The sequence below is a fragment of the Zootoca vivipara genome, chromosome 1 (genome assembly GCF_965207765.1).
Source record: "Zootoca vivipara chromosome 1, rZooViv2.hap1.1, whole genome shotgun sequence".
Lineage (NCBI taxonomy): Eukaryota > Metazoa > Chordata > Lepidosauria > Squamata > Lacertidae > Zootoca > Zootoca vivipara.
In genome coordinates this window covers 79,104,251-79,132,233 of record NC_142582.1, presented here as the reverse complement: position 1 = coordinate 79,132,233, position 27,983 = coordinate 79,104,251, and the positions used below count along the sequence as shown (strand labels likewise).

At 45.2% G+C, this 27,983-nt stretch overlaps 1 protein-coding gene across 1 annotated transcript; it reads left to right on the top strand.

The window, feature by feature from the left end:
• The first annotated feature begins 35 nt into the window (after positions 1-35).
• On the top strand, positions 36-27,983 carry APIP (APAF1 interacting protein). Its single transcript, XM_035116452.3, has 7 exons — positions 36-119; positions 12,599-12,699; positions 14,852-14,900; positions 18,914-19,031; positions 22,425-22,560; positions 26,199-26,366; positions 26,876-27,983. The coding sequence occupies exons 1-7, from the start codon at positions 48-50 to the stop codon at positions 26,973-26,975; spliced, it is 744 nt and encodes a 247-aa protein (XP_034972343.1). The 5' UTR covers positions 36-47; the 3' UTR covers positions 26,976-27,983.

Here is a 27,983-nt window from a genome sequence, read left to right as displayed (position 1 = left end):
AAGCTCCTCCCTGCGCGGGGCCTTCGCTCTTCCTCGCGTGCAGCGAGATGGCTGAGAAGCAGCAGCAGCAGCGAGGTGACTGTGGCTGTCCTTACAGGAAGGGCCTGGCGAAAGCCGAGGTAAAGAGCAAAGCCGAGGAGCTCCAGCCTCTCTTTCTCTTTCTCTTTCTCTTTCCCTCTCCCCTCACGCAGAAGAGAGGAGGCTCGTGGTGCGAGGGGAGGGAACAGGTTCAGTCGCCGGGGGTCCCAGGTTGGGCAGGGAAGATCGCCCGCTGGAGCAAGGCTAAACTGCCATGGTCCCCATTAGGTTTGGGGAAAACCTAAAATTCAGCAGATGAAAAGTTTTCATTTACAGGCTGGGAAGCGTGATGCAACGATTGCTGTTATTATTAATAGTACTGTGCATATCGACACAAGCCATATAAGCAAGGAAAGGAGAAAATGGAGAGGGAGGCTTCACCTCGTCTGGCTATCATAGCTGTTTAAAGAGGCTGGGGCAGAAATCAGGAGTAGCTGATAACCAGCAAATGCAAGGAACTGTAGGATCCAACTGTGCCTTCAGTTTTTACCAGTGACAGGAATCAGACTGTAATTTTTTAAATGTATGCCAGCACTGATAAAAGCACCACCAAAACCCCGCCTTTCACCTAGAGCAGCAGTCTCCTACTTTTTTCAGACTTAGACACAGCTTTCATCCAAACATGCATTTGAAGACCTCCCCCATCCTCTCTCTTTTCCTATATATTTGTAGTAATGCTGCTGTTGGACCTGCCCCGACCCTTGAACAGGCTGTGACTTGGTAGTGGGTCCCAGCCACCAGATGAAGACCAATACTGTAACCCAGAGCAGGCATAGGCAAACTTGGCCCTCCAGATGTTTTGGGACTACAACTCCCATCATCCCTGACCACTGGTCCTGTTAGCTAGGGATGATGGGAGTTGTAGTCCCAAAACATCTGGAGGGCCAAGTTTGCCTATGCCTGACCCAGAGGAATAGAGCATGAAAACGAGAATTCCCTAATTCGACATCCTGGATTCTGTGCAAATTGAGAATGCTGGCATGGATGGGACAGGGATTCAATCTTGATTCACTACGGGGTAAAAAAAAAAAAAAGTGATATTGTCACCTTCTGGAGTCAACTCTTATCCAGGATCTAATTTCTTCTTGGCTATGAAGCTTTACTAGGTGGCTTGTGGCAAGTCAACACTGCCTAATTATTAAAGTTAAGATCTTGTTTTCCCTATGCGCCTTTATAACGCATTTTAAAATTGGGTGGAGCTTACTTGGCAAATGTGCCTACATCAAAGATGAATACAATACCTATATTAAAGTTTATTTTTGAAGTGCCTACTAATCCCCATACAGCTATTGTTTACCTTGCTTCTTATTCTGGGGCGGAATGGCTTTTGGATTACAACATTTGGGTAGCTACTGGAAATTAGGCTTACATTCAGTTAATGCTCTTGATAAGTATATTTACACATATGTATCTAGCTGTATTACAAATTGTAAGTGTACAGCTTCATGAGCTTTAATACTTTTATTTGTAAATACTTACTAATTTTCTTGTTCATTTTTATTTTGAATAGTGTTTTGAGTACTATTTGAGAGAGTTGAGCTGAAGTCAGCATAGAATTGAGCTGCAATAATCTTCTTCTAGCTTTATATTTAAGAACCAGAGTGGTCAGAACTTTGACAGCATGTGAGCGCTTCTGCCTAGCCAGCAACAGCATGAGTAATTTCAATGTGTAAAGAAATAAACGTTGTACCACTTTCATAATCAGTGGAAGGACCCATTGGTTTGGTGAAATCAACAAGAGAGAGTGTGAGATCTGTCATTTCAGTGCAGCTCTGCCTGGGAGCCCAACCACCAAAGATGCTGCCTTTTCTCCCAAGAAGCAGGCGTCTTTTAATTTCGTGACTGCTGTCACCATCTGCAGTGACCATGGAACCCAAGAAAGTAAAATCTCTCACTGCCTCCATTTCTTCCCCTTCTATTTGCCAGGAGGTGATGGGACCAGTGGCCATGATCTTAGTTTTTTTGATGTTGAGCTTCAGACCATATTTTGCACTCTCCTCTTTCACCCTCATTGAAAGGTTCTTTAATTCCTCCTCACTTTCTGCCATCAAGGTTGTGTCATCAGCATATCTGAGGTTGTTGATATTTCTTCTGGCAATCTTAATTCCGGCTTGGGATTCATCCAGTCCAGCCTTTCGCATGATGAATTCTGCATATGTAAATCAGCAGGGAGACAATATACAGCCTTGTCGTACTCCTTTCCCAATTTTGAACCAGTTAGTATCCCTGCCAAGAAAACTCCATGGACAAAGACAACAGGGAATCTCACTGCTCACTCCCAATTCTAAAATGTTTATGAACCTGTTAAGAAGCACAGGTCCCAATATCAATCCTTGGGATACTCCACTATATCTCAACATTTATTCCTATTCTCTGATTCCTGCTACCTTATGGGTAGCCCCCAAGCTGATAGCATTAGTGCCCACCCCAAATTTTATACTTAGACCCAAAAGGCTAGAAAGTCTCCTTCGTTCTTCTGATTAAGGCTACCTGCTGCCCATTTTGCAAATGGTATTGACAGGAAGTGGGAAGCATACTTCCTGCTCCACTTCCTTTGGTCTCCAGTTCCAAATCAGCAGTCCAGGCTGTTACTGTCTGTATCGGGGGTCCCCATGGGCCGGAAGCAGCCTACAGAGGCTGATTAACCAGCCCACGAGCTGCCCCCGAACGGAGTCGCCTGCTCAACGAGTCCCCGCATCCTGCACTAAACCAGCGCGCAGCGGGGACTCTCTTCTGCGGCTCTGGAAATCACTTCTTTGCATGCCCAGATGCCAGAACTAGCATCTGTGCATGTCTGCGGCACCGGAAATTGCTTCTGCGCAGGCACGATTTTTGGCATCTAGGCATGTGTGGAAGCAATTTCCGGCGTCACGCTGCACCAGTCCGGCCCATGGAAGATCTTCGCAGGAATGATCTGGCCCATGCCCTGTAAGCCTTGCCAACCCCTGGTCTATATCCTACCCTCAGAAGAGAGAATAGATGGCTAAAGAGCAAGCCAGCAAGTATCCAGGCAAGCAGGGGAGCAGTGGCAGTGGGGAGACACTGGAGGGTGCCAGGCATCACCAGGGTCCTTCAAACATGATATTGCCACTCTCAATTCCCCTGGAAAACTAGCTGTTTAATTAATCTAGTTTTAAAGGATGATTGCAAATCATGTTGTGGGGGAGAGTTGTCTAACACTACTTCTTACATATGTATCATTTTGTGCACGTAAATTACTAAGGTTATCAGCACAGCTGCCTCATCTATTGTTGCTTCCTCAGTTTATTAATGCTTCTAATTATTGTAACAAAGGAACTGAAATGTGAAGAGCTCAAATTCTATTTTGGAATTTTGAAAATTGCAGAAGCTCTGACTATATTAGTTTATAAGTTCTTCTCTATAATTAAGATGTAATTCATCTCTTTCCAAAAATAAAACAGCAAAATTATATATCATGTGAATTATTTTGATACATTTTGTACAAAACTGACTAATTAAAGGTTTTATGGTTGCTATTTTTAGAAAAGGAATATGACCGTTCTTCACACCATTATATTAAATGGAAATCGTAGAATTGAAATTGGGTGAGTGTCCGATGGACAAAGAAAAATACTTGCCAACTTTTAAGCTAACACATTCCATAATATTTGTTGGTTCACTTCCATAGGTGATGTTTCACTTCCATAGGTGATGTTTCTCATGTTTAAAGCTCACTGAGCTACCGTACACTCCTTCCATCTGAGACCATATTTTCAGAAACGTGGCATTCAGTTGATTTATGCCAGTCAGTATTGAACTCACTTCCCTATTATTAAGTTGAAAATCAAAGACCCATCTAGTCCAGCATCCTGTTCGTGCAATGGCCAAATATCTATGGGAAGTCTGTAAACAGAACCTGAGTGCAACAGGGCTCTTTCCAATGGTTTTCCCCAGCAACTGGTATGCAGAGGCATACTGCCTCCAAGTTAAGACAGAACATTGCCATCATTGCTAGTAGCCTTTAATAGCCATACTGTTGTTGTTGTTTTTTATAAAAAAATCCACCCAAGTTAGTCGCCATCAATACCTCTTATAGGAGCTGTCACAGTGGCCGGAGCAGGCTACTTCAGAGTAACGACGCTACGCAGCTCTGCATTTTATTCTTTTATTGGTGCTGCATATTTACAGTGCTGAAGTCATTGCTATTTACACGGAACGATGGGGTCATTACGTTGCAGAACCTCCGAATGGCTTTTGGCGCGTCTTTCCCCAACACAAAAGCCTTGGAAGACCCATCCTCTTTCCCCTCCTCTTTCTCCGTAATTCCGGAGTTGGGGGGATGGGTCTCCCCCCCTTATTTGCCCCTTCCTGTCCCACCTGGGACCCTGGCTCCGCTACCTTGCCTGAGCCTCGGACACGACTTCCTGCTTCCTCACTGGAATCGGAGCTCCCTCTGCTTTCCCCTGTGCTCTGGGATGGGCTTGAACTCAGGAGGGGAGGGACTTCGCGATATCCCCTGTCCCTCACATCCACCCCCCTCCCAAGCTCTCCTTCTCCCCTCCCCAAGTCCCCCCCAGGTGTCGGTGACGACTCGAAGCCTAAGAACTCAGTACTTTCCGAGCCCGTTGGTGTGAACACCTCCTCCCAGTCCTGCGAGCCCCCCCCTTCCGCCTGGGAGGACTGGAATCCCAAAAAGTCCGTGGCGTCCGAGCTAGTGGGGGTAAAAATGTGCTGCCAATCTGCTTCTTCCTCTGACTGGGTGGATCTCGGCGACACCCATATCTCGTCTTCTGGTTCCTCAAACTCTGCTTCCCAGCGCCATGGTGAACTGCTCTCCCGTGCTTCCTCCTCCTCCCCCTCCCTTTCCATGTGCCCGGGCTTGGGTCTATGGGGAAAGAGGGCGTGAAATTCTTCCACCAAGAATTCCTCCTGTATCTGAGTGGCTGGGACCCATTCATTCTGGGACGGTGGAGCATCCTCCCATGCCATGAGGTACTCCAGGCCCCCCACCCCCCTCCGTGAATCCAGGATGGCCGTGGCCTCATTGAGTTGCTCCCTGCCTCCCCACTCCCCCCCTCCCTCGGGGGTTTGTTCGCTGCCTCGGAGCCTGCTGCTTTCCCTGTACGGTGACAGCAGCGATCTATGAAACACTGGGTGCACCCTCATGTCCTCTGGCAGTGCCAGTCTGAAGGCCACCGGGTTGACCTGTTGCGTGACCGTGAAGGGGCCCAACCTTCTGGGCGCCAGGTTTTTGCACCTCCCTCTGATGGGAAGGCCCTCCGAGGACAACCAAACCTTGTCCCCCACCCTGATGACCTCCCCTTGTCGCCTGTGGCGATCTGCCCCCTTCTTGTACGCTTCCTTGGCTCTCTCCAAGTGTTCTCTGAGCTGCTGGTGCACCGTCTCCAGTTCCTCTGCCCAATCCTCAGCCTGCGGGCCCTCCTCCTCCTCCTCCCCCTCCCTCTCTGGGAAAGATCTGAGGTCCCGCCCATAATTGGCCTTAAAGGGCGACACCCCTGTGGAGACGTGCACTGCATTATTGTAGGCAAATTCTGCCAGTGGCAGGCGATCCACCCAGTCTGTTTGCCTCTGGCTGACGTAGCATCTGAGGTACTGCTGCACTGGGTCATTGGAATAGATAAGGATGTCATCTAGGAAGACCAAGCAGTTCTTGAAAAGGAGGGACCCCAGGACGTGGTGCATGAAGGCCTGGAAGCATGCTGAGCCCCCTTGCAACCCGAAGGGCATCACCAGATATTCAAAAGAGCCCAGAGGCGTGAACATCGTGGTTTTCCATTCATCGCCTTCCCGGATCCTGATCAAGTTGTACGCCCCCCTCAGGTCTAGCTTGGTGAAAATCTTGCCCCTGTGTGCCGCTGTCAGGAGATCATCCACTCTGGGCATGGGGAAAGCCACTGGCTCTGTCACTGAATTCAGCCGTCTAAAATCCACCACAAGACGGCGCTGTTGCATGTCTTTCTTGTCCACCCAGAAGACCGGGCTGCCCCCTGCTGCCTTGCTTTCTCTGATGAACCCCCGCTTGAGGTTCTTGTCGATGAAAGCGCGCAGATCCTCCAGTTCCTGGTCTGACATGGCGTACAGCTTGGCTGGGGGTATAGTTGCCCCTGGCACCAGGTTGATCTGGCAGTCAAAAGGCCTGTGCGGGGGTAGGTGGTCGGACTCCGCTTCGCTGAAAACCTCCTGCAGGTCCCAGTACGGCTTAGGTATCGCCTCACCCCCTTTGACGTGCATGGTGGCCACCGTGGCTATCGGAGGCCCCTCCCCTGGTTGGTGCTGCATGCAATGTTCCAGACAAAAGTCCGATCCAAACGTGATGCATCTCTGGTGCCAACTGATGGAGGGGTCGTGGCGCGCCAGCCAGCTCATGCCCAAGACGATGGGGGGGGGTCTGAGATGGTGGTGACGTTGAATGCCAGTGTCTCTGAGTGCCTTCCCACCGTCATTCTCATGGGGGGGGGGTTTGATGAGTGATTCTCTGCCGTCAATGGTGGCCACGTGCAGAGGAAAATCCAGCTGCAGAAGCTGGATCTGGTGCTCTTCTGCAAAGTTTCTCGAGAAGAAGTTGGCTGAGGCACAACTGTCAATTAGGGCGAGGACCGTCAGGGGATAGCCATTTGGGAGCGTTAGCGTCACTTCTAGAACCACTCCTGCTCTGGGAGGGGTGGGCTGGTTCTGCTCCTCTCTGTGCGGGTGGGCGGGCTGGGGCTGTTGTCTGCTGACTGTGCCTGGCTGCTGCCCCTTGTCTCCTGCAGCCAGGCTTTCCCGTTTCCCTGCTGTGGTGCTGCGTCAGTGGGGGAGGGCATAACCGTTCCCGCCTTTCCTTGCCACTCCCTGCGATGTGGGCAGTCTCTGACGAGATGCTGGGGGGAGTTGCAGAGAAAGCAATTCCCGCCCCTTCCCTCCTTGCGTCTTGGCGCCGCTGGGGTTTGAAAAGCCCGCGCGCGCGCGCTATCAATCTGCATGGGTTCCTGGTCCTGGCTGGCCCCAGGCGTGGCTTGAAAGGGTTGTTGGGGGAGTGGCTTCTCCTGCGACCGTGGGAACCAAGCCCGCTTTGCGCGCGTTGCTTGCTTGTCGCTCCACCGGGATTCCTGTCTCACCCCCACCGCCAGAGCCGCTTTGCTCAGCTGATCCATATTACTGTGCTTTGGACCTCTCGAGAGCTCATCTTTCACCTCCTCATGCAAACCCAAGTAGAACGCCGCTTGCATTGGGCCTGACTCTCGTTCCCACCCCAGTCTGTGCACCAGCATGGTGAATTTCGCCCAATATTCGCGAACTGTCATTTTTCCTTGGCGTAAATTATGAAGTTCCTCCTTAGTCTGGTCCATATGACTATCGGACGAATACATCGTTTTCAAACCTTCTAGAAATAGTTTGACATTCTTCATGCAAGGATTCCTTGTTGCGATTAACGGTCTTAGCCACTCCCTGGCTGCCCCGGTAAGGTGCTCCACAATAAACGCTACCCTGTGCTCATCATCAGGGAAGTCATCATGGTGCAGCTCAAGAGCATACACGATTTCAGTCTCAAAGCCATGATATTCCCTCGGGTCTCCATTGAACTTGCTTACTAGGGTCCCGGCTCTCCTTCCTGGCAGCACTTGGACTTGGGGGGCCCCTCCCGCCTTGTTTTTCTCTGCATCCAGCTTGTTTTGGAGGTCTACCGTCACCGCCCTTAATTGCTGCTCTCTTTCCTGAAGCGCTCTCACCTGTTCCGCAAGTTGTAGCCGGTCGTCCTGGACCTTCTTGGTTTCTTCTTTAGCTGCCTTTAATTCCCCCTGCGCCTGCTGCGCCAGCTGCTGCAGGTCTTGCTGGGCTTTCTCCGCGATCTGCCGCCATTTCTCCGCCTCTGACACACTCATCCCGGCAACTCCAAAGTAGCCCAAAAAAAGATTCGGAGGTTGCTGTCACAGTGGCCGGAGTAGGCTACTTCAGAGTAACGACGCTACGCAGCTCTGCATTTTATTCTTTTATTGGTGCTGCGTATTTACAGTGCTGAAGTCATTGCTATTTACACGGAACGATGGGGTCATTACGTTGCAGAACCTCCGAATGGCTTTTGGCGCGTCTTTCCCCAACACAAAAGCCTTGGAAGACCCATCCTCTTTCCCCTCCTCTTTCTCCGTAATTCCGGAGTTGGGGGGATGGGTCTCCCCCCTTATTTGCCCCTTCCTGTCCCACCTGGGACCCTGGCTCCGCTACCTTGCCTGAGCCTCGGACACGACTTCCTGCTTCCTCACTGGAATCGGAGCTCCCTCTGCTTTCCCCTGTGCTCGGGGATGGGCTTGAACTCAGGAGGGGAGGGACTTCGCGATATCCCCTGTCCCTCACAGGAGCAAATGTGTGAATAAGTAATTTCTTTTGTCTGTCCTGAATCTTCCACCATTCAGCTTAATTGGATGGCTCTGGGTTCCAGAAATTAAATTAAAAGACGCCTGCTTCTTGGGAGAAAAGCAATGACAAACCTAGACAGCATCTTAAAAAGCAGAGACATCACTTTGCCGACAAAGGTCCGTATAGTTAAAGCTATGGTTTTCCCAGTAGTGATGTATGGAAGTGAGAGCTGGACCATAAAGAAGGCTGATCGCCGAAGAATTGATGCTTTTGAATTATGGTGCTGGAGGAGACTCTTGAGAGTCCCATGGACTGCAAGAAGATCAAACCTATCCATTCTTAAGGAAATCAGCCCTGAGTGCTCCCTGGAAGGACAGATCGTGAAGCTGAGGCTCCAATACTTTGGCCACCTCATGAGAAGAGAAGAATCCTTGGAAAAGACCCTGATGTTGGGAAAGATTGAGGGCACTAGGAGAAGGGGACGACAGAGGACAAGATGGTTGGACAGTGTTCTCGAAGCTACGAACATGAGTTTGACCAAACTGCGGGAGGCAGTGCAAGACAGGAGTGCCTGGCGTGCTATGGTCCATGGGGTCACGAAGAGTCGGACACGACTAAACGACTAAACAACAACAACAACAACAACAACAACTGGGTTCCAGTGTTATGAGAAACGGAGCATTTTCAGGGGATGAACATGGCAGGCTGAACATATTCTGTTGGTAATGCCTAATACTACCTGAGATAATTACCCGGTGATTGATGATAGCCAGGACATAAATCTTGGCTATCAAAATTCACTCTGGAGATAAGAGTGAACAGGGTAATAACCTCTGATGCTCTGAAAAAGCCTTTTTCTATGCCAGGAGACCAAGAAGTTGTCAGCACCTGGGAATCTGGGTGGGGGTGAGCAACTTAGAGCGGAGGAATCAACATCTTTCCTAAAAAGCCACACAAGAGCCCTGAAGGCCATAGCAAGTCTGCCCTTTTCTAAACATCTCTGAGACTGTTAAAATTTACAACTGAGAAAGATTTCTCTGTCTTCTGGCTGAGATTTACATTTGGTGTGTGAGCTACTTTCTGGCTTTAAGAAGCATTGCTCATTAAAGGGCTGCAAGCAAGGGTGGGGAACATGTTCTAATTGCTTGAACCAAAAAAGTTTTAAATGATAAAGGGAGTTCTGACTGCTAAGAATTTTTTATTCTCTATTTTCCCATTGAAAGTGTTGCCTTGAAATCGAAAGTAATTTTGCTACTTCATATTGGCTTTGTTGGAAAGGAATGTGTTCTGATAAGAGATAATGCTATGAAGATCTTAAATTTGAGACGGGAGATTGAAGATCATAAGATGGAGACTGAATTGTTAACAAGAACATTCAGTATGGCAAATACGCTGTTGGGCGTTCCATTGACTGTTGGCATCCTTTAGCAATTGTTTGATGAGCAGTTAAAAGAGATCAGAGCTAGGATCGATGAAATGGTGAATGAAAGTCGACCAGAGAAGGATGAAATGGGAAGTGGAATTAAAGAGGACACAGATTTTGGAGAATATGAATATAGGATTGCCAGAACAGGAGGGTGAAATGGTTGAGTTGGAGGCAACAGAAATGGAGAAGACCTTCACACAGGTGTGTGTATGAAGGCAATTGTGGGTGCACAGTGGGGAGGGGGCCTCAAACTGCTTTTCACACAGTCAGCCTGGCTCATGATAAACATGACTGTGTGGACCTGCCTTCACTAACAACCTATTGCACATTTTGGAATACATACCAGATTTATCTGTATTTTAAAAACAACAATTTCAAGTTCGTGTCTGATAAATGATTCAACTTCATTTGAAATGTTAGAGAAAAGTGGCAATCTCCCCCACCCTGCCATCAATATACTGTACTTTCGTCATGTTGGCTTAACAGTAATTCTGTAAATCCTTGGTGAATCCTTTTGCAAATGTTTGTCATTATGTTGATACATACCATAAGTTGAAGCTCATACTAGAAGATGTTCTACTGAGATGAAACTTACATTCAGCTTATGCAAATGTATATCATTTTTCTTTGCACCAAATAGTGTGTATAATAGTTAGACTAACATACAATAATAATAATATGAAAGGTTTCAAAGGACTTTGATTTCATAGCAGATTTGAGATTAGTAATGATTTGCAACGTTAACTGGTGTAAACCTTGCATTGCATTCAGGACAGATACTCTGGTTTACATCAACTGTGAAGGTGCCCTGGAGTGTTTGCTTGGCATCTGCTAAAATGTGGTAAATGAAGAATGACAAATTGCAGTTGTTAATAGTAATTTCATGAAACTCCATTTGAAAGTTATCTTTCAATGTCTGTTACTGATGACCGGTTATCAAGCTGAACGAGTTTCAGAAATGTAATTTATTTTTCCCTTCAATTTAAATGTAAATATTTTGGGAATCTTGTAGTTGCTCATCCTTTAAGAAAATATATAGAGTCTCATTTGAGAGAAATATTTTTAAAAAGAAGCACAGTCGACTGTGCGTCTTTGGAAGCTATATTAGAAGCAGATGTTTTAAAGCTGTGCATAAAAGTCATTGGATAGCTACTGGGATAGCCTTGTGCACAATGTATCACAGATACAGGAAACCTTCATGCTTTTACTTGAAACCATTGCAGAGATGGGTACTGAACCCACGGGTACCCATAGCATCTAAAGGTGTCATGCAGTGCTGTGCAAGGAAACCAGAAGGAACACTGTTCTTCATTCAACATGTGCACGAGAACAAATGCTTTTTGTGCAGCCCTTTTCACTGCTGGGCAGATTTTGCATTGGACTGGACCTGAAAAGTCTGTTGGTCAACCACAACCAAGTATCTAAAAGCATGTACCCCACCCTCCATAGCTGCAAACGGTGAGAATTGTGCTATTTAGAAAAATAACAACTGGGGTCAAGTCCCTCCTAGAATCATGGGACAGGATTATCCCAGATCTGCACAGAAATCACAGTGGACTCCTGGATGCTTGTGCCACAATGTTTATGGCTTATGTGTGGCCTGATTCATTCATAGTCCTAGTGCACAGTTTATATGGATAGTGTGGAAGGGTAGGGGACACTTCTGCACAAAGTAAAATGATATACAGTAAGCCAGCAACCTATGTGCATGGCGGTTAAGAAACAAAATGGAAAGGGGGCAAAGTCCTGGGGAAAATGACTTGGGCATTCCCACCCACCATTGAACCCAGTGTGTTCTGACTATACACAATTTTGGCTTTAGGCACGATTCCCCACGGAAATTGCAGGCTTACTTGGTTGCAGAGATGGCTCATCTGTGGTCCTCCAGAAATTGCTAAACTCCCAAGTGCTATCTTCCTTGACTATTGACTATGCTGCCTTGGGCTGTTGGGAATTGTAGTTCAACATCTGGAGGTCACCATGTTGTCTACCACTGACCAAAAGGATAGAGCACATGTGTGGGAACCTTTTACCCTCTTGATCATGGGTAGGCAAACTAAGGCCCGGGGGCCGGATCTGGCCCAATCGCCTTCTAAATCCGGCCCACAGACGGTCCAGGAATCAGCGTGTTTTTACATGAGTAGAATGTATGCTTTTATTTAAAATGCATCTCTGGGTTATTTATGCAGCATAGGAATACGTTCATTTATTTATTTTTTTCAAAATATAGTCCGCCCCCCCCCAAGGTCTGAGGGACAGTGGACCAGCCCCCTGCTGAAAAAGTTTGCTGACCCCTGCTCTTGATGCTGCTGAACTACAATTCCCATCATCCATGGGATTGTCGCTGGAGCTGATGGGAGTTCTAGCTTAGCAAAATCTTAAATGTGAGATAGATAATTTAGTCACCCATGCTATATGGACTTTACTGTATATAACAGCTGCCACCCACTTAAAGAAATCTCAGTGAATTTATTGTGCAAGTTTTGATTAATCAAATTTGCATATAAACAAACCATAATGCTGAAGAAAAAGCTTACTCTTTGCTTTTAGAGATTCATGTGTTACAGCAGGAAGAAGCAATCCCCCTTGACACAGAGAGAAGGGCAGAAATCTGTTCAAAATAGCAGTATTTCTAAGTGTATTTCTCAAGGGGGGGGGTGATTTCCTGATCAGCTGGAATCACATTTTAATCAATGAATCAGATAAATATTGCAGCTTTCATTTTAAAAGCAAATAAACCATTTTAAAATGTGTCTTTTCTTTTTGTTTCCTCCATAGGAGAATGTGCATCCAAGGAATTTGATCCCAGAGCTCTGCCGCCAGTTTTATCACTTAGGATGGGTTACAGGGACTGGTGGTGGAATCAGCATGAAGCATGGGTGAGTGTTTAGTAGTTGTTTTAAACTAATACCCACTTAGGCACAGGTCAGCATAAGTGGAGGGAAAGTGAAAACATGATAGATGTTGAAAAGAAGTAGACAATTGGAACTTCATTAGAGTGGCCTGATACCATTGTCAAAGAAGGCTACCCGATACTTATGTGCAATACAGCAACCTTTTATGGGCCCCGGATAAGAAAGCTGTCATTCTTGTATATCTTCAGCAAGTAAGTCCTCAGACTCTCTGAGCAGAATATAAATAATTTTCTCCAGCTGACAGCAGAACATAAAGGGAATGATTTAGTGCAGGTGCAGTACTCTAAATAGATTTTGTAAAGAAACATGTACATGAAATGTTTGGCTTATTTCAGAGTTGCTCTGCATATTTGCATTTGTGGATACCTAGCTCCACTTAGTGGTGGGAAACGGAAAAACTTGCACTCTGTTGCCCTAAAAATATACTGTATGTGTGTCTGTATAAAGACAAATTAGTTGCACTGTGAAGGGTTTTGCCACATGGGCTGCCAATTTCTAGCCTTGGGGTCACATTTGGATTCAAGCAGGTGGATCTCGAGCTGTTCCAAAAAAGAGTTTTCCAATGATAATTGCCATTTCCCTCTTCCTGTATAGCCAGTATTAGATAAGCAGTGCATGCTTGGAGAAGAAGGTGAATCTAGATGATAAACAAAAGTGGAAGTAGCAATGGCAACAGAAGTGAGACTCCAATACCCCTGAAGAGCAAGAGAGGTTTTAGAAAACAGGCTAGAATTGGACAGCAGGATGACCGAAGTCAGTGGCTTGGGTTATAGAAAGAATTTTGGAGGAATAAATGGGAGAGCACCACTTGTATTCATATCGGGCCTGGAGACAGAGGAAGCAGAAGGCCTGTTGTAGTGAAAACCATAAAGTAACATCTCTCAAAACAAAAGCACATGATGCAGAAATAAATCCCATTGATGCTTTTTTACATAGTAATAAAGAATAACTTCACCACTTAATAAAGGCTAAATTATTCTTAAGGCCAGGGCAGCATTCCCATAAACATAGTGCAATGTCAGTTTCAAATGCTGACATTTTAGAATTATCCTTGCTTAATTTTATTGCAAATGTGTAAATGCCCTAGGGAAGAGGTTGGCATGCAGGGCAATCCCAAGAGGGTCCAGGGAGGTGCAGAGTGGCATATCCTTTGCCTCACCTGAAGCTCGGCTCATTCCTGTCCACTGCGTATAACAGTGAGGTTGCGAAAACCTCGGGATCCAGCCGGACCTCTGGAACAGATCCCGTTCACAACCGGAGGTACCACTGAATTCCCAACAGATATATAGTGTACTTTTTAGTTTGACTGCAAATCCTTGCCAGCTGAGTGATCAAATGGAATCTTCTTCATAAATGTGCACCCACCCACCTCCCTTTAACATTCAATGACTAATGGTACCTATGTCTTCAAATATCAGCTGTGCATAACCTGGCCAATTAACCACTAGGTGTCTCTGCTCTGCAGAAATCCAAGTAAGAGCTACAGAGCTCTGTATTACTCCCATATTATTAAAAACAACGGTTCTTCGTGCAGACATTTCCTCACTTTCTCTTTTGCCCACAAACAGATTTGTGCAACATATATACATTATGCATTTACAATCCCACTCCTCCTCTCTAATAGTGGCATGTGCTAAACACAGTAAAATACGAACAACTAGTAAGAAAGAACAAAGCATGCAGCTTATGTTTCACCTTTTAGTCCTAAACCCCTTTATTTGAGTATCAAGCCCCTTGGCTTCAGAAGGATTTTCTTCTACTTCGGCTTCCTTAGAATTGCAGCCTCAGTTAACTTGACAGTGTGGCATTCCTACAGCAGTATAGATGTTTCCCCCCCTGCAAATTGAAAGGGATTTCTTTGCCTTATAACGTGCACTGCATAATCACAGCTATGAAGAGCTTTAAGGGCAACTGCAAGCAATAACACCTCTAAGCTATAATAATGTCGGGCGTTCTAGGGCTAGCTAAGCTTGTGGCAGTAGCTTAAGCGCTGCTGTCAGATCCAGATCATGTTGTGATGGGAGGAATTGCTGTACGTTCTGTTGTTGATAAATGAAGCCATATGCTTCATGCTACTTTGTGCCTACAGCTAAACGTCTCTGATTTCCCCCTCTAGCAATGAGATATATATTGCTCCCTCTGGTGTCCAAAAAGAAAGAATTCAGGTAGGTACAGCTAGCATTTCTACCTCTAATAATCTTCCTTGAAAACTAATCCGAAGATTTATCCCATCCATGCTTACTCAGAAGGAAGTCTGGCTGAGTTACACCCTGGTAAATATGTATAGAATTGCAGCCACAGACATATTTAAACACACATTTATTAGTAGGAAGAAAGCTCAAAAGCTTCATTTTCTAATTTGCTCTGTTATTATTTTTATCTTCATCATCTGGCTGGGTTGTCCCAGCTAAATATGTTTAAGTTGGAAAATGACAATGAGAGAGTGTGGTAGATCACTGCCAGTTTTTGATACTGGATGGTGGATCGCAACCTGTTGTATACCATAATGAAAATTTGGATTTTAAAGGAAATCTTTGTGTCCTATTGGCATAGAAACGCAATCCGTGAATATTGTGTTGTGATTAACAGAAAGCATGACCAATACAGTGTTGTTTCTTTAAAAAAGTTACTAGATTGAATTCTCTTAGGTGCCCCAAGAATGTATCGGTAAAATAAAACTTAGGTGCAATTCTATACTTATCGACTGAAAGGTTGGCCCCAGTGAGCTCAGTGGCACTCCTCCCAGGTAAATGGATGTAGGAGTGCAGATTAAATCATAGGCTGTTTCTGCTGCAAAGTTATTGAAGTAAATATTAAGGTATATTTTCAGATGAAGGCTGTAATCCTATACTCCCCTGGGTGCAAGCCCATTGAATGCAATGGAATTCACTTCTGAACAAATGTGCATATAGGATTGCTCTGTAAATATTTGACCAGGGCTCTGTGTCTTTTCTGCGATTGTTTGTACATGTGCCAGAATCAAAAGATGGACTCCAGAGGCTCTTGGTCTCAGCTTTCATTTGTTTGTCTCTAATCCTTTGAAAGAGAGAGTTTCGAAAACCAATGAGTATGCTGAGATTGTGGTGTCGTAATTACGAACAAAGTGCACTTCTACATTATATATATATATATATATATATATATATATATATATATATATAATTTACGAGCAAAGTGCATTTCTATATATCTATATAGTACTGGTCATACAGTTTTCTTAACATTATTGTAAATTAGCTATTTACCAGAAAGTGAACAGCTACAAATAATAATAATAATAATAATAATAATAATAATAATAATAATAATAATAATTTATTATTTATACCCCGCCCATCTGGCCGGGTTCCCCCAGCCACTCTGGGCGGCTTCCAAAAAAACAGAAATTCTAAAATACAGAAATCCATCGAACATTAAAAGCTTCCCTAAACAGGGCTGCCTTGAGATGCCTTCTAAAGGTCTGGTAATTGTTCTCTTTGACCTCTAGTGGGAGGGCATTCCACAGGGTGGGTGCCACTACCGAGAAGGCCCTCTGCCTGGTTCCCTGTAACTTGGCTTCTCGTAATGAGGGAACCGCCAGAAGGCCCTCGGAGCTGGACCTCAGTGTCCGGGCAGAACGATGGGGGTGGAGACGCTCCTTCAGGTATACCGGACCGAGGCCGTTTAGGGCTTTAAAGGTCAACACCAACACTTTGAATTGTGCTCGGAAACGTACTGGGAGCCAATGTAGGTCTTTTAGAACCGGTGTTATGTGATCTCGGCGGCCGCTCCCAGTCACCAGTCTAGCTGCCGCATTCTGGATTAGTTGTAGTTTCCGGGTCACCTTCAAAGGTAGCCCCACGTAGAGCGCATTGCAGTAGTCCAAGCGAGAGATAACTAGAGCATGCACCACTCTGGAGAGACAGTCAGTGGGCAGGTAGGGACTCAGCCTGCGTACCAGATGGAGCTGATAAACAGCTGCCCTGGACACGGAGTTGACCTGTGCCTCCATGGACAGCTGTGAGTCTAAAATGACTCCCAGGCTGCGCACCTGGTCTTTCAGGGGCACAGTTACCCCATTCAGGACCAGAGAGTCCTCCACACCCGCCTGCCTCCTGACCCCCACAAACAGTACTTCTGTCTTGTCAGGATTCAATCTCAATCTGTTAGCCGCCATCCATCCTCCAACCGCCTCCAAGCACTCACACAGGACCTTCACCGCCTTCACTGGTTCTGATTTAAAAGAGAGGTAGAGCTGGGTATCATCAGCATACTGATGGACACCCAGCCCAAACCCCCTGATGATCTCTCCCAGCGGCTGCATATAGATGTTAAAAAGCATGGGGGAGAGGACAGAACCCTGAGGCACCCCACAAGTGAGAGCCCAGGGGTCTGAACACTCATCCCCCACCACCACTTTCTGAACATGGCCCAGGAGGAAGGAGCGGAACCACTGCATGACAGTGCCCCCAGCTCCCAAGCCCTCTAGACGGTCCAGAAGGATGTTATGGTCGATGGTGTCAAAAGCCGCTGAGAGATCCAGCAGAACAAGGAAACAGCTCTTACCTTTGTCCCTAGCCCGCCGCAGATCATCGACCAGTGCGACCAAGGCAGTTTCAGTCCCATGATGAGGCCTGAATCCTGACTGGAAGGGATCCAAATGGTCCGCTTCTTCCAGGCGTGCCTGGAGTTGTTCCGCAACCACTCGCTCAATCACCTTGCCCAAGAATGGAAGATTTGAGACTGGGCGATAGTTGGCCATATTGGCCGGATCTAAAGATGGTTTTTTAAGAAGCGGTTTAATAACCGCCTCTTTCAGCGGGTCTGGGAAGGCTCCCTCATGGAGAGAAGCATTTACCAACCCGCGAAGCCCATCGCCCAGCCCTCTCAGGAAAGGCAGCATCATGTGCCTGACTTGGCACCAGCACTACTGCAGTTTGCTAAGAAGGGGAGAGGTGATGTGGCAGAGAGAGAGAGGTGCTGTGCGGATACACTGGTGGAAATGGTGCCTTGGTTCTGCTCATGCAGCTTCACAGAAGCATCTTCTCCACTGCCTGGCCCTCCTGCCCCCCAGTAGACAGCAGTGGCACTGGTCAGGCCAGGAGGACAGGTTTGTGCTGCCATTCCGGCCTTGCCAGCCATTCTGTGCTAGGGTATGCACAAATATAACTTCCTTCTGTGAAGCAAGACTGGCTTCACAATGCACTCAAAGAATATACCGTATTGGCCCAGATATAAGCCGCTCCCTTAAAATTCCGCAGGCACTCACACCTGTAAATGGCAAGTGTAGACGAAAATCTTACATGTACTAGACAAGACCCGCAAGTGGTTTATACACCTGATCATAGCACCGTAAATGCAAATAAAAAATCAATACTGCCCTGTAAAATATGGGGAAAGCAATGAATGACACTAGAATTAATTGCACAACAATCTCAAGCTCGCAAATCGGCAATAAAATATTTTTGTTTGTTCCGTTTTACCATATGTCTGTTTCAGCAGCCAAATCCTAAAAGGCAATTTTTGTAAGGTCACGAATTTAAGCCGCACTTTAACTTTTCATGGTCAAAATTTGGGGGAAAATGCAGCTTATTTTCAGGTCAATACGGTATTTAACTACGAGTCAAATGCTGATCTCAGTCATCTGCCTAACACACTCTCTCTCCGCCCCCCAACAAAGCACAAAACTTTATAAGGGCACTTTCACTTTATTTTTCAATGGAAGATGCTTTAAAAACATTTGTGAAACTGCTCCAGGGTTATTGGGGGGGGGGGAAGAGGATTCCAAGAACACAAGGATCAACCAACTTTTGCTCCACAGTGGATAAATTGGTTTTCTCCCCCCCCCCCCAAGTTTGATCCTGGACAGGGAACTGGTCACTTCCACTATGCCTTAACAACTCACTGTGCACTCACATTTCTGCACCCCCCTCAGAATCTAATTATATTGAATGTATTTTATCAAGAACTAGTTTCTCCAGTGGGTTTTCTCTTTCTTGTTTTATTAAAATGCAAAACCAAGCATCAAACAAAATCATAACAGAAAGCAGAGACACAAAAAAGGTGCAGTGGTTTTTCAGCTCTCAATGCACTTTAAGCAGATCTTTCTCTGATCTTTGAACCCGTTATAATTTAGTTTGTTGAAATGTAGGTGTGCATAAATACTCCAACTCTGTGTCTCCAAATGCTTTCATTATAGCCTGAAGATATGTTTGTGTGTGACATTGAAGAACGGGACATCAGTGGTCCCCCACCACACAAGAAGCTAAAGAAGAGCCAGTGCACACCTCTCTTCATGAATGCTTACACCATGAGAGGTAGGCAGCAAGCAGCGCTATTGAAAAGTTAGCACTTCGTAAACACGAGTGTATTCTGCTTATAAAATGGAGATTTCTTCATTGAAACTGCAGCATAATTGGAACATGCCTTTACTACAGTACAATGCAATTCTTGCAGTAATTGCTATGACAGCTAAAACATCTTTCTTTTGTTGTTGTTGTTTAGTCGTTTAGTCGTGTCCGACTCTTCGTGACCCCATGGACCATAGCACGCCAGGCACTCCTGTCTTGCACTGCCTCCCGCAGTTTGGTCAAACTCATGTTCGTAGCTTCGAGAACACTGTCCAACCATCTTGTCCTCTGTCGCCCCCTTCTCCTAGTGCCCTCAATCTTTCCCAACATCAGGGTCTTTTCCAAGGATTCTTCTCTTCTCATGAGGTGGCCAAAGTATTGGAGCCTCAGCTTCACGATCTGTCCTTCCAGGGAGCACTCAGGGCTGATTTCCTTCAGAATGGATAGGTTTGATCTTCTTGCAGTTTGATCTTTCTTTTACTGATGGATTGATTTCATTTACTGTGTGAGTGTGTGTGTATACCTCCTTATAACAAGTTCTCTTGATGGCTTTTTGAAAAGGAATGATTCACAGAAGCTTCATTTGGCAACCACAAATATGTACCCCAATGGAGTCTCTCTTTTTTTGGGTTAACAATTACCACATTTTTAATATGGGCCTTCTGGCAGTTCCCTCCCCGCGAGAAGTGAGGTTACAGGGAACCAGGCAGAGGGCCTTTTCAGTAGTGGTGCCCACCCTGTGGAACGCCCTCCCATCAGATGTCAATGAAATAAACAGCTATCTGACTTTTAGAAGACATCTGAAGGCAGCCTTGTTTAGGGAAGTTTTTAATGTTTGATGTTTTGTCGCTTTTTAATATATTCTGTTGGGAGCCACCCAGAGTGGCTGAGGAAATCCAGCCAGATGGGCGGGGTATTTATTATTATTATTATTATTATTATTATTATTATTATTATTATATAATTCAGCCTCTCTGTATGTGCACAGAGTATGGCTGATTTACTAGTCTGCTGAGGGGGAAATCATAAGTGGCAGAATCGGAGCTGCCCAGTTGCCTCAGCTAGCAGTGGGCCAGTGAATGAGTGCCTCTTGGCCCTTCCCCTTACTTTCAATGTTTTGCTGCTGCTCATGTGTTGGCAGCTTATCCTCCCCTCCTCTCTGCCTCATTCTGAGGAAGACGGAGATGCATCCTGGGAGAGGTGGCTTCAGAGAATGCTTTCCCACTGTTTTTTTTGAGGGGAGGAGTGTTAGTAGACACCCTCTCTTACATAATTCCCAGCCATCCCAGAATAGAGGCAGCTCAGGCATTCTCCAGGGCCACCTGTCCCGCAATGCCTTGCTCTGAGAAAATACCACTTCTCTTCGTCAGAATGAGGTGTGCTGCTGCCATATTAGCAGTGGCAAGACATTAAAAGCGAGGAGGAGGAGGAGCACTTGGAAAGGAGTAGCAGAATGTTCAAAATCAGTGAACCTGTCTGCCACTTAGGCTGGGGAAGGAGGAGGCAAAGAAGCAGGAAGGTTTTGGAGAAAGGTTTTATTCTGTGTCTGTGGACAGGGGTCTGGGTGCTCTTGGTAGGAATGAATGCAGGGAGATGAAGGCTTAATTTTCTAGCTCAGTTCAAAATAAGACAAATTTTGACTGTGGGACTCTAGTCCTTATCCTTAGCACTAGACTACAGTCATACCTTGGAAGTCGAATGGAATCTGTTCCGGAGGTCCGTTCGGCTTCCAAAACGTTCGAAAACCAAACCACGGCTTCTGATTGGCTGCAGGAAGCTCCTGCAGTCAATCAGAAGCCGCGGAACGCCCGTTGGACGCTCGGCTTCCAAAAATAGTTCGCAAGCCGGAACAGTCACTTCCGGGTTTGCAACATTCAGGAGCGAAAACTCTTGGGAACTAAGCTGTTTGAAAACCAAGGTACGACTGTATAATCCTGAAAATATGTCTAGCACGATTAACAAGAGATCCAGTAAATCAGAATCTGCTCAAATTGTTGCTTGGCACCTTTGGAATGGGTGGAGGACCAGTTCAAAGGTTAAACTCAAAGGACTGGTTCTTTGTTAAATCAAAACAAAATCTTAGAGAAAGAGAAAAGAGAGGCAGCAGTTTGGGGTATTTCAGTCTTGATGGGGGGTTTGCATTTTTATTCTGAGAATGTATGCCTTCTGGGGATGTGTGTGTGTCGAATGTAATTAATACACCCTCAGGTGGAGAGTGTGGCTGCAGTCCAAGTAGAGAGAGATAATTTTCCAGATTATTATTTGCTTCCTTTTAAGTTTGTTCCCCGAGGAATACAAATGACTAGAAACTGTGAATATTGCCTCCATTTCCCACCTGTGCTACTTAGCTGGTACCTGCATGCTACTATCAGGCGGAGGGAGGGGTGCGGTGGGTGTGGGCCGCCCCGGGTATCATACACTGAGGAGGGTGACAAAATGCCGGGCTGCACTCACCGCGGGGCCTGCAGTGCGCCCGAGCCATGTGTCTCTCCTGGGAAAGATGCAGTGGCTTGGGTGCGCGCAGGCTCCACACAGCCCAAACAGTCCACCCACTGCCTCCCTCCCCCCCCCAGCTGTAGGGCAGCTGAGTGGGAGGAAGCAGGCAGACTCCGGAGGCCCTGTGGTGCGCCCCGCCCCTATGAGCGGCTTGGCCCGCCCCAGGTGCCCGAGCGGCTTCCTCCACCGCTGGCTATTATTAGTAATTAGTATTGGAAATGGGGAAAAGGTAGACACAGTTTTATTAAGAAAGATTGTAGTGGGGTGAAGCCACCCTTCCGGTATCCCTGCAACTTACCTGGAGGGGACAGGAGCAGAACTGGGTGATGACAAGCTTGGAGCAATGTGGACAAATTGACAGGAGCACCACACACCCTGTTGAATATTTGACACTACTCTCATTTTGACACACACACTTCCGTTTTCCCAATATTCAATGCCAGTGTTGGAATATATGGCACATTCTCTTGAGCTCTCGGCTACAAATGAGGGTTTTTAAAAAAAAAGTTTTGCTGATCTCTTGATAAAATACTACAGAGAAAGCATATAGGAAAATGTACAAATGCCCCCTTCATTGTTTTGTGGTGCGTAAGAAGCTGGCTGCATTGAGCTGGTGAAACTGAAGCAACCCATACATTTTCTCTGAGGATTACAGAGTGCAGTCTGCCATGCTTTCTGTTGATTTAAAGAAGTGAGTTGTTTTGTCTTTTAATTTCCCTTGTCCGTATTACCAAAAATATTTAGCGTAGGTCATAAGTTTATATACCAGGAACATATCAAGGAAAAAAGGAGCTGCGATTGAAGAGTGATGTATGAGTCATGTTTTTCATTAAAAATAAAACATAGAAGTTTTCCCTTTCATAGGAGCAGGAGCAGTAATCCATACTCACTCCAAAGCTGCTGTAATGGCCACACTTCTCTATCCTGGAAGAGAGTTTAAAATTACTCATCAGGAGATGATAAAAGGGATCAAGAAATGCACAGCAGGAGGCTATTTCAGGTAATTTCCCCTTGATAAGTTTTCAGGCTCGTGTCATAGTTTACCCTGATTTCAGAACAATCTCTCTTAATTCATATTTCAGATAATCTGTTTTTATGTGCAATGTGCAAATACTTCACTTTTTAAAAAAAGAATTTCTGCTGGTAATTTTCCAGAAAATATCCTATACAGTGGTGCCTCGCTAGACGAAATTAATTCGTTCCAGGACTCAATTTGTCCTACGAAAATTTTGTCTAGTGAGGCACCGTTTCCCATAGGAATGCATTAAAAGTCAATTAATGCGTTCCTATGGGCTCCGGGGGGAACTGGTGGTGGCGACGGTGCTTGTTCTCTTGGCTTGGGGAAGGCAGGCAGGCGCTTCCCCAAGCCAAGAGAGCAAGCACCGCTGCTGCCAACAACAGAGCCGGATCGGATGAAGCTTCAGAAGTTTCGTTGGATCCGACTCTGTCGGGCGGGGTGGGGGAAAGGCGAAGGAACGATCCTGCGCCTTCCCCCCACCGCTGCCAAGCCCCATGCCGGCGAGAAGTGGCGGCGGGGGAAGACCTTCTCCTGCCGCCCTCTCTTGCCTGCCTCCCCCGGCACTGAAGGCAACTTTGGAGACCTCCGAAGTTGCGTTCAGTGCCGGCTTTCCGCGGCAAGACGCGGCGGCGGGGGAAGGTCTTTCCCCGCCGCCACGTCTTGCTTGCCTCCCCCGGCACTGAAGGCAACTAGAAGGAGTCGGAGATAACGTTTGCGCATGGGTGTGTGCGGACTCCAGCCCACCGTGGCATCTACGGGACCGTGTACTGGCCCAAGCCACAAGAACTTTGTTGACCCCTGGTGTAGAGCTATCTAATAATTCCACAGAATCTCTGAGATCCCAGGTTGCTGTTAGTGTTATCCTTGGAAGAATTGGGTAAAGTGGGGTGGTAGATATTGTTTCAAATCCAAATTCCTATCGTCGTTGCATTTCCAACTACTTAGCACATTTCTTGCACATTAGTGTAAAATTATCTCCTAGTAACTAGGGTCTCTTGTGTCATTTTGTATACCAAATTCTAGCTTTGTAGCTAGTTTATGAAACATCTTAGTTCAGTAGCTTGATCATTTTGACACTGTAACTATAATTATTTAGTTGTACCTCTTACAACAACATTGTAAGGGAAGTAAACATTATTACTCCCATACTGCAGATTTGGGGGGACGTAGCATTAGATTGGCTTGCTTTAAGGCCATCTAGCGCATACATGGTAGAGGGAAGTTTCAAACTGGGACCTTCTGATTAATAAGTACGCCTGCAGTCCTAATCGTACTTCCCTGGGAGTAAGCCCCATTGAATTCAATCAGACTTTTTTCTGAGTGGACGTGGTTACAGTTGAACTGTAAGGCCCCATCGGCACTGTACATTTAAAGCAGTATTATACCACTTTAAACAGTCATGGCTTCACCCAAGTAATTTTGGGGACTGCAGTTCCCCTGAAAGTGATACAATTCCCAGAGTCCCATGGGAAAAGAGATTGATTGTTAAACTGCTCTGGGAATTGGAGCACTGTGAGGGGAATAGAGGCCTCCTAACAACTCTTTGCACCATAAACCCCATATTGCAGACTACAGTTCCCAAGATTCTTTGCGGGGGAAGCCCAAACAGTTTAAAGTAGTTTGATACTGCTTTAAATGTATAATGCAGAGGGGGGCCAACTATGCTACTTTGGTTTTCACTGCTAATGCCCCCCCCCCATTTTATGGAGGGCACATGCAAATACTTCCTTTCCAGAGTTTTTCTGGTAATCAAGATGGATTGAACTTACATGTACTGTATTTAACCTTTTTAGATCACGTGGAAGTATCCTAACAATCATGATACTTCTGCGAGTGAGAGATGCCCAATCATCTTTACATATAAGAGCGAGATAGACTTAGAGTCATATCTTATTTTAGAACAACAAAGTTCAAGCATATAAATTGTGGCATGTTTAATTTATTATTTCTGTCATGGTTCCAACAGTGTATAGCTAGTACCCTGCCAGTTTTAATTAACTTGATTTAAACAATGCCAGGTTATCTTAATCCCACTTTAGTATTCATAGAGCAAATTCCTGGGAGAGACAGGCTCCATCTTGCTCACAGTTGAGATTCTCAGAATATTATAGAACAATACGAATGATCTGCTAAGACTTCTAAGCAAACAATTACGCTAGGGAACAAAACATCAATTCTTGGAATTCACATGATATTTTTCTCTCCTCACTCCCTTCAAAATGAAAGAACTCAGGAGCACCCAACAAAACTGCTAAGTGGTGTGTTCTTTACACAATTAACTTCTGGAATTGACTTCACTAGTGTTCTAGGATGACCAGTGGCATAAGCAGACTTTAACCTGTTCCAAAAGTGTAGCATCACCTACCATATGCTGGTGATTAATAACAGGAGATTAATAATATTGTGCTGTTTGTCACAGCAGAGTGAAGTTACCAGAGTTGCTGCTGGTAAATGCTTAAGACAACTAAATGCAAAACACAGAACAATTGATAGAGTCTAGCCAAAGTTAAGAAGAGTTTCGACGTCTTTGAAATTGTTGACACTTGCAATGCAATCCTATGCATTTCTCCTCAGAAATAAGCGTCAGTGGGACTTGTTCCTAGATAAGTGTGTGGTGCACGGTTGCTGCCTTAAGTCATGTGGTTGGTCGTGCCCATTGGTACTCTGCACCCAAACACTACCATTTTCTGAGTGCCAATGGCATGATGAAGAAATGGAAACGTAGATAGGGAGATGTTTTCAAATGAATGTTTGTTTCAAAAAGTCCTTAGTACAAACAAGCTGTGATGTTCACTGTCTCTTTGATGATTTAGTTCCTCTTTCATTCACTTCTATGCTTTAGATCAGGCATCCCCAAATTGCGGCCCTCCAGATGTTTTGGCCTACAACTCCCATGATCCCTAGCTAACAGGACCAGTGGTCGGGGAATATGGGAATTGTAGTCCAAAACATCTGGAGGGCCGAAGTTTGGGGATGCCTGCTTTAGATCAAACTCTTCCTAATACCATGGTAACATGGTGCTGGCGTTGTCATTGTGTTACATGATTTAGGCTGCAATCCAGTACACACATAAACTGGGGAGCCTTTACAGAGTAGGCACTAAGCATCCAGAGCTCTGCTGCACGCAGCTGGTGGAGCAGAAGGTGGGGGGATCGTATTATGACCCAGCTCAGGCTTAATGCTGTTGCATGACAACAGTGACACTGGCTTGGGATCCAGCAGACGTGGGACCAACTCAGTCAATCCCCACCTCCAGAACACCCTGCATCCGGTTTTCCACTGGCGACTGCTGCTGCTAGGCATCCCGGCAGTGGTCCTCCTGTCTTCCTGCACCTTCAACTGATGGAAGGGGCAATGTACCACTGATGGCCAGCAGGAAGTCAGCTTAACCAGGAGAACTGGGTAGAAAGGATTGCTCTTCTGTGGGTATACCATTGCTGATTTTAATTCATTGATAACTACCTGGGCGGCTTTGTGGCAGAAAAGTGGGACACACTCCTCCATTGTCTCCTGAGACAGACGGATGCCAACCAGATTGCTTTGGACCAGCCTTTCCAGGTAGCAGAAGCACAATGCTAACCTGAAAAGGAACATGTGTCCCAATTTCATCATCTTTTCAGGTATGATGATACCTTAGTGGTTCCTATTGTCGAGAACACACCTGAAGAGAAGGACCTGAAGGAAAGAATGGCTCAGGCAATGGATGACTACCCAGACTCCTGTGCTGTGCTGGTCAGGCGTCATGGAGTCTATGTTTGGGGAGAAACTTGGGAAAAAGCCAAGACAATGTGAGTTCTTCTTTTTTGGCAATCACTCATAACCGAGTACAACTATGTGAGTACAACTATGAAGAAGCACAATGGTAGCCCTCCGCTGTTGCAAGCAAATACCACTGTATTTTACATTCCCGAGGGTACTAGAGAATACATGTTGCTTTCAGGTGAAGCTATCGCCACTTCTGCTTCACCTGTGTCTTTATATATGAGGACAGCCCTCATACACTCAGATTACCAAAAGTGAAGATCCCTTTTGCAAATATTTTCAAAAGCCTTCGCATGTTTTGCAGATCTTAGCACAGACTTGGGAGCTAAGCATAATTTTATATATATATATATATATATATATATATATATATAAACTTCTTCTGGTCTTGTTGCTATTTATGATTACGTTTCTAATGTGAGGAAAGTCATTACCAAGATAATGTTGTATAAGAAAAAACACACAAAATTCATATTGCTACAATTGGTGCTAAATCACATAGCAAGATGCCAGCTTCTTTCGTTTTGTCTTTTAGGTGTGAATGTTATGACTACCTTTTTGATATTGCGGTACAAATGAAGCAACATGGACTTGATCCTACTGCAGTTCCAAAGGAAGAAAATGGGATCGTTTAATAACTCAATATCTCTTACCAAAATGACACTAATATTGCAGTGAAATATCAACCCTAAAATAGGTTTTAGGGTTCATGCCCAAGCAACTTTTAACGTTTTGCACAATATGTGCTTATTGGTTTTAGTGAAATATTGTTGCTAAATACAGACCATTTTATGCTGTTTGTTAAAATCCTGAAGGATGCCCAAGCTGGATTCCCAGTTGTGCATATTAAAGGATCTGGGACTTCCTTTTCCCTTTACTTTCACAGTACAACTGGCATGTTTCTTTAGGATTTTCCTTGTGCCTCATATTCTCTATCATAATAGCATGATCAAAATGCAAAGGTCTTACAACTTTTCAAATTATTGTAAGGTCGCATTTTGAAAGCCTAGCATGGCACTAAATGGAAAAGTTCTTTAAAACAGCTTTAAACTAAATCAACAGAGAGTCTATCTCTGGAAAAGCTAGATAGTGTTGAAAGAGTGCTACGTATAAAAGTACGCCAAAATGAGAACATTAGCCTTTTCTCTTTGAAAAGTGTAGTAGTAATTATCTTTTGCACTATCCTCTTTTCCTCAGCAACCCCTAGGTTACAATAGATTTTCTCTTGGTTAATTTTAGTGGATGCCTTCTTTGTAAGTTGAGCAGAAGAGAAAATGTATGTATCAAAAATTATAATATTTGAAGTAGAAATGAGAATCAGATATGTGAAAGTACATGGTGACTTTCTTTTTTATATAATTTTATTCATAATTTCCATTTTATGTACAAATGTACAATTATTCAACAATCGTTCTAACATTTCAAACTTCAACTCTCTTCCCCCTCTTTCTGCAGTTCTTTGCATTTATTTTCATCATTTCCTGCATACTCCAAATTAACTTTTTATTTTATTCATCTATTCTCATATCTATCTCATAAACATTTTTGAAGCCGCAGGTTTTTACAATAATCCTACCAATGTCTTGAGTTGTTTACAGTTTGTTTGTAAATACTCAATAAAACATTTCCATTCCTTTCTACAA

Excerpts from the sequence above, each read along its gene's own strand:
- APIP (XM_035116452.3), top strand. The coding sequence starts at position 48 with ATGGCTGAGAAGCAGCAGCAGCAGCGAGGTGACTGTGGCTGTCCTTAC. Across the intron at positions 12,700-14,851 it reads GGAATCAGCATGAAGCATGG|CAATGAGATATATATTGCTC; the intron begins GTGAGTGTTTAG and ends TTCCCCCTCTAG. Across the intron at positions 26,367-26,875 it reads TGGGAAAAAGCCAAGACAAT|GTGTGAATGTTATGACTACC; the intron begins GTGAGTTCTTCT and ends TTTGTCTTTTAG.